We start from the raw sequence: 12,410 nt of genomic DNA on the forward strand, positions 1-12,410 counted from the left end.
TTACTTTGTTTCTCCAGAAAAATTGATAGTTTTTTTAAAAATGCAGGCCATATGGTTTTCTTATTTAAATTGTTCTTAGAATTTGAATTTTTTTATTGTTAAATATTACCAATAAACTCTTTTTTCATATTTATAATTTCTAACTGGTTATTGCTGGTACATCAACAGAGAAGTATAGCGTAACCCATAGGGACTACATTAATAGACCATTACAAAAAAAGAGAGGAAACACTGTCATTTAGGAAACCTATTCTCTTCTGGAAGTTGTCCGCCGTAGAATCAAAGAGTTATGATATTACATACCACCCATCAAACTCAGAGAATTTAAGGCCATGTTCTCATTCAACAGTCATCATTCTCAGATGAGAGAGAAACCATTTATCAAGACACAGGAAGCAAGGAAGTAGCTATCACACAAGTCAAAGCACTAGGACAAAAACAATGATTCTGATTAAATTTTCAAAAGAAATTTTCACAGTATTCAATTGTGTTTGGTAAGTTTAAATCCCAAATGAAATTTTAGAGGAGATGTTATATGCCCTTGAAAAGCAGGTTTATAATGAAAATGCTGACAGACCTTTCGAGAGTACCTCTAATGTCACTTACATGTAAGTAACAAAATCTGTATACATAGGGAGTGTATATAAACTGATAAGGCTTTATTCTACTTATCATATTCAATGTTCATTGTTTTCCATTATGCTAGTATTAGGATATAACTTTTCAATAAATAATAAGTCATAATTTCAATATCCTATATAATAAAAGGCTAATATGCAAATCGACCGAATGGCAGAATGACGGGTCACTATGATGTGCACTGACCACCAGGGGGCAGATGCTCAATGCAAGAGCTGCCCCTTGGTGGTCAGTGCACTCCCACAGAGGGAGCATGGCTCAGCCAGAAGCCAGATTCACGGCTGGTGAGTGCAGCAGTGGTGGCGGGAGCCTCTCCCACCTCCGTGGCAGCACTAAGGATGTCCAACTGACAGCCTAAGCCACCAGTCAGACATTCCCTGAGGGTTCCCGGACTGCAAGAGGGCACAGGCCGGGCTGAGGGGACCCCCCGCACCATCATGAATTTCGTGCACCAGGCTTCTAGATTTATATAGAAAAGCAATCTCTTCTAACTCATTAATTATAAATACTGCCTATGATATCTGGACACAAACAGATAAGATAGCTTCATCTTTTAAAAAATGAATTATGCATACCATTTATTACTTTTTAAACTAAAAAAAAAATGTTCACCCATTTCTGTGACTCCCACCCTACCCTCTGCCTCTTGAAACCATCAATCTGTTCTCTGTTTCTATGACCTTGGGTTTTGTTTCTGTTTTATTTTTGTGTTGTTTTATTTTTAGATTCCATATATAAAAGAGATCATACAATATTTGTCTTCCTTTATCTAACTTATTTCACTTAGTATGATAACCTCAAGACCCATCCATATTGCAAGAAATGGCAAGATATCATTCTTTTTATGGCCAACTAATATTCCATTGTGTGCATATGCCACGATTTCTTTATCCACTCACCCATCAATGGACACTTAGGTTGTTTCTATGTCTTAGTTATTGTAAATTACGTTGAAATGAATATGAGGACGCAGAAATCTTTTCACATATATCAGCTACTTTCTTCTAAAGATGCAAGTTGATTCAATGAATCTAAAATCCACAGAAGGCTTTGTACACATCTATGAAAGTCATCATCACACCAATTTTCTAATAAAGAAAACAGTTAAAATTTTGGGCAAAGCAATATGAAACATAAGAATTCTTTTTACCTACAATCTGAAGTCACAGATAAGAAACTAGTAAAGGTGTGAGGTCACTATTTTTCTAAACCAATAATCAGCCTTTGCTGGTCATCTGTGACCTTCTAGCAGCTTCTATGAAGATCACTGGGATTACAAGCAAAGAAGTAAATATACAAAATGAAACGGAATGAAAAGCAGAAGCATCCCATTTTTACAAAAAACAAATAAATGCTTAAAAAACAACAACCTACATTGATGGAGGTAGGTCAGACATAGGAACCAAGTGAAATATCTCCTAATGGCCAAAGCTGGTACAATTTGAGCCACAAAATAAATCAGTGTCGGATTACAACCCAAAATATAAAACAAATATCCACAAGTTCATACTGATACAAATGAATGATTGACTAAATAAATGAATGGGAAAAAGATGTGAATCTCCTATGCAATATTCCAAATGATTTATGTAGATATTCTGCCTTTAAGGAAGTGGAGTCTAGCTCCTACTCATTAATGTGTCTGCACATAATGACTTCCTTCCAAAGAGTACAGTATAGAAAGGGGGACAGTGGAGAAACCTAACAAACACTATCTCGGTGATCCAAGGCCAATATCAACAATGATAAATCATGATGATAATATGTACCCTTGATATTTTGTGAAGAAAATGGCATTTTATTCACCTCTGTGGTCTTTTTCCAAAAACCATAACCCCAGTGTAATCATAAGGAAAACATAAGACACATTCCAAAGGGGGCCATTCTACAAAATAGCAGACCTAAATTCCTCACAATTGCCAAAGTCAAAAACAGAATCTGAGAAACAGTTACAGCCAAGAGGAGCCTGGGGAAACATGACAACTAAGTGTAATGTGGTAATCTGGATAGGATTCTAGAATGGGAAAAGGTCATCAGATAGAAACTAAGGAAATCTAAATAAACTATAAAAACTGAAATGTTGCTCTTCCACCCGCATCGCCGCATCTTCGGCGCGATTCCCTTCTCTTGGATCTACCTGGGAGAATCCACCGCCAACCCCCACCATGATGAACTTCACAGTACATCAGATCTGGGCCATCATGGACAAGAAGGCCAATATACGGAACATGTCTGTGATCGCTCACGTGGACCATGGCAAGTCCACGCTGATGGACTCCCTGGTGTGTAAGGCTGGTATCATCACCTCTGCCCGGGCTGGGGAGACCTGCTTCACTGACAGCCGGAAGGATGAGCAGGAGCGTTGCATCACCATCAAGTCAACGGCCATCTCCCTCTTCTACGAGCTCTCAGAAATGACTTAAACTTCGTCAAGCAGAGCAAGGATGGTTCTGGTTTCCTTATCAATCTCATTGACTCTCTTGGGCATGTGGACTTTCACTCAGAGGTGACAGCTGCCCTCCGTGTCACTGATGGTGCCTTGGTGGTAGTGGACTGTGTGTCTGGTGTGTGTGTGCAGACAGAGACAGTGCTGAGGCAGGCCATTGCAGAGCGCATCAAGCCTGTGCTGATGATGAACAAGATGGACCGGGCTCTGCTTGAGCTGCAGCTGGAGCCTGAGGAGCTCTATCAGACTTTCCAGCGCATTGTGGAGAACGTCAATGTCATCATCTCCACCTATGGAGAGGGCGAGAGTGGCCCCATGGGCAACATCATGATTGACCCTGTCCTGGGGACTGTTGGCTTCGGGTCTGGTCTCCATGGTTGGGCCTTCACTCTGAAGCAGTTTGCAGAGATGTATGTGGCCAAATTTGCCGCCAAGGATGAGGGCCAGCTGGGGCCTGCTGAGCGGGCCAAGAAAGTAGAGGACATGATGAAGAAGCTGTGGGGTGACCGGTACTTTGATCCAGCCAATGGTAAATTCAGCAAGTCCACCACAAGCCCTGATGGCAAGAAGCTGCCACGGACATTCTGCCAGCTTATCCTGGACCCCATCTTCAAGGTATTTGATGCTATCATGAATTTCAAGAAAGAGGGGACAGCAAAATTGATTGAAAAACTGGACATCAAGTTGGACAGTGAAGATAAGGACAAAGAAGGCAAACCACTTCTGAAGGCTGTGATGCTCTGCTGGTTGCCCGCTGGCGATGCCCTGCTGCAGATGATCACCATCCATCTGCCCTCCCCCTTGACAGCTCAGAAGTACCGCTGTGAGCTCCTGTATGAGGGCCCCCCCAACGATGAGGCAGCCATGGGCATTAAAAGCTGTGACCCCAAAGACCCCTTATGATGTACATTTCCAAAATGGTGCCGACCTCTGACAAAGGCCGGTTCTATGCCTTTGATCGAGTCTTCTCAGGGCTGGTGTCCACCGGCCTGAAGGTCAGGATCATGGGTGCTAACTACACACCAGGGAAGAAGGAGGACCTGTACCTGAAGCCAATCCAGAAAACAATCTTGATGATGGGCCATTATGTGGAGCCCATCGAGGACGTGCCTTGCGGGAACATTGTGGGCTTGGTGGGTGTGGACCAGTTCCTTGTGAAAACAGGCACCATCACCACCTTTGAGCATGCCCACAACATGTGGGTGATGAAGTTCAGCATGAGCCCCGTCATCAGGGTTGCCAAAAACCCGGCTGACCTGCCCAAGCTGGTGGAGGGCTTAAAGCGGCTGGCCAAATCAGACCCTATGGTGCAGTGCATCATTGAGGAGTCGGGGGAGCACATCATTGCTGAGGCTGGTGAGCTGCACCTGGAGATCTGCCTGAAAGATCTGGAGGAGGACCACGCCTGCATTCCCATCAAGAAATCCGATCCTGTTGTCTCCTATCATGAGACAGTTAGCGAGGAGTCGAATGTGCTCTGTCTGTCCAAGTCTCCCAATAAGCACAATCGATTGTACATGAAGGCACGGCCCTTTCCTGATGGCCTGGCTGAGGACATTGACAAGGGTGAAGTGTCTGCCCGCCAGGAGCTCAAGCAGTGGGCCTGATACCTGGCTGAGAAGTATGAGTGGGATGTGGCTGAGGCATGCAAGATCTGGTGCTTTGGGCCTGATGGCACTGGGCCCAATATCCTTACTGACATCACCAAGGGTGTGCAGTATCTCAACGAGATCAAGGACAGCACAGTGGCTGGCTTCCAGTGGGCCACAAAAAAGGGGGCACTGTGTGAAGAGAACATGCATGGTGTACGCTTTGATGTCCATGATGTAACACTGCATGCTGATGCTATCCTCCGAGGGGGTGGCCAGATCATCCCTACAGCCCTGCGCTGCCTCTACACCAGCGTGCTAACTGCCCAGCCCCGACTCATGGAGCCCATCTACCTTGTGGAAATCCAGTGTCCAGAGCAAGTGGTTGGTGGTATCTACAGAGTCCTGAACAGGAAGTGGGGCCATGTCTTTGAGGAGACCCAGGTGGCTGGCACCGCCATGTTTGTTGTGAAGGCCTACCTGCCTGTCAATGAGTCCTTTGGCTTCACCGCCGATCTGAGATCCAACACAGGTGGCCAGGCTTTTCCGCAGTGTGTGTTTGACCACTGGCAGATCCCGCCTGGAGACCCCTTTGACAACACCAGCCGCCCCAGCCAGGTGGTGGCCGAGACACGTAAGCGCAAAGGCCTAAAGCAGTGGTCGGCAAACTGCGGCTCGCGAGCCACATGCAGCTCTTTGGCCCCTTGAGTGTGGCTCTTCCACAAAATACCACGTGCGGACGTGCACGTACAGTGCGATTGAAACTTCGTGGCCCATGCGCAGAAGTCGGTTTTCGGTTCTCAAAAGAAATTTCAATCGTTGTATTGTTGATATTTGGCTCTGTCGACTAATGAGTCTGCCGACCACTGGCCTAAAGGAAGGCATCCCAGCTCTGGACAACTTCCTGGACAAATTGTAGGTTGCCCTTCCTGCAGCCACCCAGGTGCCACCCCCCTCACTGGCTCATGACCAACCACAACAAGCCCTCATTCTCCACAACATCTTGAGAGTGTCCAGACACAGTGCCACTCACCTGGCTGGTTCTGGGGCCACTCTGTGCCATCGCTCAACATGAACACTTGATGCTGTTTCTTTCTATATTTATTTCAAGATTTCAGAGGCAACAGAAATGCCCTGGCTACAGGGTCTTATTTGGCTGGTGGGGGAGGTGGAATGGGACACCCAACACTTCTTTCCATTCCTGAGGAAAACTCAAATGTCCAAAATAAAAAGAAGAAGAATTAAAACGCATTAAGAGGTTTATTTGGGTAAATGGTCCACAGTGGATTTTCCCCCAGAAAGGGGGAAAGAACAAACAGATAGACATTTCTGTTTGGACAGAAGCTAGAAGGCAGGAAATTTTGTGCAATGTCACCATGAGCACCTCAAAGCTGTATTAGTGCCGTTGGAATAATAAATTTGATTATGGTGGTGAAAAAAAACTGAAATGTCAATAAATAGCAGCATAATATATATGAAAGTAAATAATTGCTGAAAGATTTAAAAGAGGCTGCCTGCGGTGAGGGAGTGAGGGGGAGAGAGCATATAGTGGTATTTTTTACACCAACCTTGCAATACTACGTGACCTCTTAAATGATGTACATGTATTACTTTAAAATACAAAAGTAAAGGCTAAAAATAATAATGAATCAATATTAGTTCATTAATTTTAACAAATGTACCATAATAATGCAAGACATTAATAATAGGGGAAATTCTAGGCAGAGGGGATATGGCCAATCTTTGCACTACCTGCTTCATTTTTCTCTAAACCTAAAATAGTTCTAAAAATAATCTATTAACTTTTTAAGATTATTTTTTAAAACAGCAAAGAGGTCAGGAAAATTAGGGGATTATAGTGAAAAAAGGAAAAATTGATCTCTTGGGGAAAATAGGTATAAAGCCAACACCAGACAAGTATTTCCTAATATCAAATCCACTTTATCTAAAGTCAATGTAAAAGCAGAGCTCATTAGAACAGAAAATGATAAAACCTAAGTCAAACTATAGCTTCAAAAATACCTATAGACAGTAAAATCTTAACATAACACAGTTCTTTCCCCATCAACAGTGATGTAAAGAGGACTCACTGTATTCCAAAATAGCCCAAAGACTGCTTACTGTAGTTCACTTTCCTAAATGAGATGTCAAAAAATGGATCCAGAGCTGAATAGAGGTTTGTCCTAGAATCTGTGATATCCTATGATTAGCACAGATTCTAATCATGGGATCATAGAGTTTTAAAGGAACTGATCCAAGTTTTTGATTGTCTATAACATTTTAGTGAGGTATTGATCTCTTATGAAGATCTCCAGAGAAGGTTCATAAATTTTCAAGGTCATCCTCACTGTTCGGGATACCTCCATTATGGTTTTACCAAACTGGGTGGAAAAATGAATTATTTTATTAGATCCTATTTTGTCAAAATTGTCCTGCAGTTACCTGCAATCAGATCATTTTAAGATTGTTGGGTCTAAAATTACTGGTTAGTACCACGTAACTTTACTCATCCTTATATGTGACTGATAACAAAACTCAAAAAACTACCTAAAATTAAAAAGCAGGGGGACTGTAGCATTTAAATTAGTATATGAGAATATACCATCCCGTGAGGGCATGATGAACATCTTTCTTAGTATTCTGTGGCATGGCACACAGTAGGTGCTCATAATTGATTGCTGAGTTAATGAATAAATGATAATCAACATTTTTTATTAGAAGCTAATAATTTAAATTTATGTCATACATACCTCTTAGAGGGTAATTAGATCTATTTAAAGCCTTTTAAGAGAATAAAAATATGTGGCACATTGTATGGGATATCAAACTAAATAGGAGGAGTCCGAAGATAGTAATAGATGAGGAAGAAAGGAAGTTGAACTATCCTCCCTTTGGTGTTTCTGCCTTGGAAGAGCACAGGGAGGGCCATTCATGGAACACCACAGTCAGTTGGTGCCCATGGCCTTTTGGGAAACTACTTTTGGAGAGAAATAAGATACTGACTTTCTATATTCATGTAAGATGATTCATTATAGGTGTCAGAGAGGAAATCTAGAGGTGTGTGTGTGTGTGTGTGTGTGTGTGTGTGTGTGTGTGTTTCATGTGATGGAGAGGAAACCCATTACTGTTACCCATTCATTCTGCTTTTCTACTTTTCTTTCTATCTCTGCTTCCTCTACTTCCCCACTACAATACAAAAGCCTCAGCTAGTGCCAAACTGGCGTGGCTCAGTGATTGAGCATCAAACTATGAACCAGGAGGTCATGGTTCAATTCCTGGTCAGGGCACATGCCCAGGTTATGGGCTGGATCCCCAATGGGAGGTGTGTAGGAGGCAGCCAATCAATCAATGATTCTCTCATCATTGATGTTTCTCTCTCTCTCTCTCTCTCTCTCTCTCTCTCTCTCTCTCTCTCTCTCTCTTTCTCTCTCTCTCTCTCTCTCTTTCTCTCTCCCCTTTCCCTTCCTCTCTGAAATCAATAAAAATATTTTTAAAAGCCTCAGCTAGTGTATGACTTTAGTGATCCACTGATTATCTCTGCCACTATCCATGTCATCTCCCAGTTTTGCTGTAATGCTGTTTATCTTTCCAAGTGTCTTGAGTTTAGGGCTTCAAGTTATGCCTAACTATCCATACTGAAATCTGTGCTACTCACTTGTCATTCTTCCATTTACTCATTCAACAATATGGAATACCCACTGCATGTGAGGTACTACACTAGAAGCTTACAAAACAATGATAATTAAGACATGATGCTTACCAGACTAGTAAGGATAGAAAGGCATATAAACAGTTCATTGCAAGGGAATATAGAGATACTATAATAGAAGTATGCAAAGGGAGCCATGGAAAATAAGCCAATGAATGCTGCCTAGGGGTGGACTGAAAAAGGCTTCACATGGAGGCAATATTTCAACTAGGGCTTGTAGAATAAGTAGGAGTTCACCATGTCCAGAAGGTGGATAAGCCATTCTAGGAAAAGGGAACAGAGATCACTACATAGGCAGAGCACGAAGATATAAAATTACATGGTATGGTCGGGAAACAGTGACTATGACTGCAGCAAAGGGAATGGTGAAAAGTGGGATTATAACATGCCAGATTAGGAAGGACTTTGTTCATTCAGTTAAATATTTTAGATTTTAGTCTTAAGGCAATGAAGAGTCTGAAACAGAGGAATGACATGATTAGAATAGTAAATCGCTGTGAAGAATGGATTGGTGGGTTGGGGGACACAACTAGAGACAATGATAGTTAGAAGATGACAATTGATGACAGCCTCAATTATGGTACTTGTACCAAGAAACTAAAAAGCAAAAGGACAGGAGAAAAACACTGATAAAATGGCTTATTACTCAAACACAAGAGGGAAGGAGAAAAATGCTTGACAATATTTTAAATGTAGTGATGAAGAAATTTAAGAGAGTTCATGCTTGATAAACTCCATATTCTTAGTGAAATTAGGAGGTCTAATCATCTACTGCGGGGGGGGAGAAGTATATGGCTGGAGAGAGCTATTGAGTGAAACAGAAAGAAGTTTACTGTGACCTATGATGAGATAAAAAAGACTGTCTTAAAAATGGTGAGAGCTGCCCTAGCCAGTTTTGCTTAGTGGATAGAGTGCCAGCACACAGACTGAAGGGTCTCAGGTTCCATCTACTCAAGATCACGACATTGGAGGGAGGCTCAATCCCCCAGCCCGCAGTCAGGGCATGTGTGGGAGGCAATTAATTGATGTGTCTCTCTCAAATCCTTGTTTTTTTCTCTCTCTGTCTCTCCCCCTCCCTTCCATAATCAATGGAAAAATATCCATGGGTGAGGATTAACCAATAAATAAATAAATAAATAAATAAATAAATAGGAAAAGAAATGCTTGAGAGCTCAGTAAGTTTGGAAACTTCAAATTGTAGTATAGTCAACTAACAGGAGAACAGGTAGGCAAATAACACCAGGGTGTCAGGAAAACTGACCCATAGGAGACTATAGGGCAGGTAGCCAGAAACCTACCCCCAGGTAGACAGAATATCAATAAGGCCTTTTAGGGATCAGGAAGACTAGCCCACTGTTCATTCACATTGTAAGTTCATAAGATGAAATTTATCAGCTAGGGAACCCATCATCTACAATGAGATCATATAGAAGAGAAAGTACTTCCTTTGCATCTAATGTGAAGCCATGAATAGTGTTTCTAAGAGAAGAAACGGATGATTTTGTGGTCATTAGGACAATGGATGGTTAAAAAAAATTTTGGCTCGGGATATATTTATACCAGTATCTGTCAATTGGATCTTTTGAATAGAAAGATACAGGCATTAAAATAGAAAAAAATTTAAATAAGCCCTACCAACTATTGAAATCATGCCTTGCCCTTGTATATAAATTTCTTTAATCAAAGCACATATCAAATCATAACTCACTAGATTATGACAACACAACCAATCTACCAAACAAATATGATTCCCTGCTTAACTAGCTTTTCAATCTAAGGAACCCAGCAAAAGGAAGCTATTCAATCAAGAAAAGGAAGGGGAAAGATCATATTAAACTTGATTAAGTCTATTTTGCATTATGAGATTATTATTTTAACCAATATTGCTTTGTAATTAAAGCTCTTTAGACTTCATAGGAACCAAAAAAGTTGTGGAACTAATTTAACATTGAAGCAACAATATAAAAAATACTCAAGACACATTATAAAGGTCATAATAAAGACAATACTCTTCAGGAAAGCAAAATCCAACAGCAGATGTAATTTTCAAGAATGCAAATGCTAGAAAAACAATTTCTGTATAAAGCTTAATCCTATGGTCCATATGCAATACACTGCTCCACAGAAGTAAAAATTTGTAAACCACAAATTAATATGGGGTCTCACAGGAAAATAACAAAAAATAGATATGGAAAAGAATTAAATATGTCAATAACAGATCAAATTATAAAACTGAGTAGCAAACAATACACACAATATTCTCTGATTCAATGTTATTTACTAAAATATTTACATAAAAGGAAATCATTTTCTGGAGGGCTTATCACGATATTCATGGAGCTAGTAAGAATAATAAGGATAGATTCCTGAGCAGCCAGCGCAGGCATACAAACCACGCCATCTTGAAGGGCAGAACTGCTGTGAAGGGAAACCCAATCTCACCACCACCCATACTGGCCTCAGACGCAAACTAGGACCCTACAGCCACTCTGGACAAAGACCTGATAACACAGTTGCAAACCCACGGACACCGAGACTCCAGTCATCCCAGCTGCAGATTCCTGTGAGTCACAGAGCTCATCCCCCTCCTGGTGGTGTGCTGCAGTGGCATAGGGCCTGTGAGACCCTCGGTGTGCAGGCAGGCCTGCCGCTGACAGAGGGTGGCCAAGCAACCCGGTCCCCTAGCAGGCCCATGATGCGGATTCTCTGTGTGCGTGGGCCGGGACTCTAATTCTTGGCGCACACATGAGGCTCCACCAAGCGCCAGTGATTCAGACTCTCAGCGCACACATGCAATGACTCTGATTCTCGGCACACGCACAAGGCCTCACCCAGTGCCAGTGACTCTAATTCTCAGCGCATGCACACAGGGACTCTGATTCTCAGTGCGTGCACATGGAGACTCTGATTCTCAGCACGCATAAAGCCGCACCAAGCGCCAGTGACTCTGATTCTCTGCACACACATGAGGGGATTCTGATTCTCAGCACACGCACACACGGGGACTCTGATTCTCGGCACATGCAGCTCCCGCCAACCCCAGGCAGCCACGCATCTCAATGCCAGAGCTCTTCAGTGGCACTTGGGTTAAATGACGCTCCTGATGCACACAGCTCAGGCCCCTGAAACTCAGCACTGGGACCATCTAATGATAGCAAAAATGGGGAGACAATGAAACAATTGCCAAAGGAAAGGAATCACCAAAAAAGGGGCTAAATGAAATGGAGGCATCCTATATGTCAGAAAAATAATTCAGAGTAATGGTCATACAGTTCATAAACTGGATGGATGAGAAAATCAACAACATATACAAGAATCAGGAGGAAATCAAATATGATATAGCTACAATCAAAAACATGATGGAAAGTTTCAACAGTACCCAAGGAGAAGCAGAGGACCTAATTAGTAATTTAGAAGATAAGGTAGAGAAAAAAGCCCAATTCAAACAGTAATTAGAGAAAAAAATTAAAAAGCAAGAGGAGAGCCTAAGGGAGTTTTGGGACAACATGAAATAAAGGAACATACATATAATAGGGGTGCCAGAAGGCCAAGAAGAGCAGCAAGGATTAGAGAATCTATTTGAAGAAATAATGACAGAAAACATCCCTGAGATGGGAAAGAAAAGTCACACAAGCACAGAGTCCAAAACAAGATGAACTCAAAAAGACCCACACCAAGAGATGTTGTAATTAAAATGGCAAACGTTAACAACAAAGACAGAAATTTAAAGGCTAAAAGAGAGAGATGGAGAGTTACCTACAAAGGATCTCCCAACAGATTATCAAATGATTTCTCAACAAAAACACATCAGGCCAGAAGGGAATGTAATGAAGTGTACAAACTGATGTAAAGAAAGGGACTGAATCCAAGAATATTCTACCTAGCAAGGCTGTCAATCAAAATTGAAGGGAAAATCAGAAGCTTCACAGACAAAAAAAGGCTAAGGGAGTTTATCACTACCAAGCCAGCAATGTAAGAAATGCTAAAGGGACTGTTGTAAAAAGAAGAAATAGAAAGGGAAGAAGGA

At 41.9% G+C, this 12,410-nt stretch overlaps 2 protein-coding genes across 2 annotated transcripts in view; one reads left to right on the forward strand and one right to left on the reverse strand.

The window, feature by feature from the left end:
• Window positions 1-12,410, reverse strand: part of TENM1 (teneurin transmembrane protein 1) — a 1,003,294-nt gene that overhangs the window by 824,535 nt on the left and 166,349 nt on the right. The gene's annotated exons all lie outside the window — the stretch shown is intronic.
• Window positions 2,805-5,382, forward strand: LOC308240229 (elongation factor 2-like; the record flags this gene model as incomplete). The annotated part of the gene is given in 4 exon segments (XM_080653131.1): window positions 2,805-3,047; window positions 3,053-3,974; window positions 3,977-4,689; window positions 4,693-5,382. Coding segments are annotated over 4 exon segments (2,568 nt in total).

This window comes from Plecotus auritus (genome assembly GCF_963455305.1).
Source record: "Plecotus auritus genome assembly, chromosome: X".
Lineage (NCBI taxonomy): Eukaryota > Metazoa > Chordata > Mammalia > Chiroptera > Vespertilionidae > Plecotus > Plecotus auritus.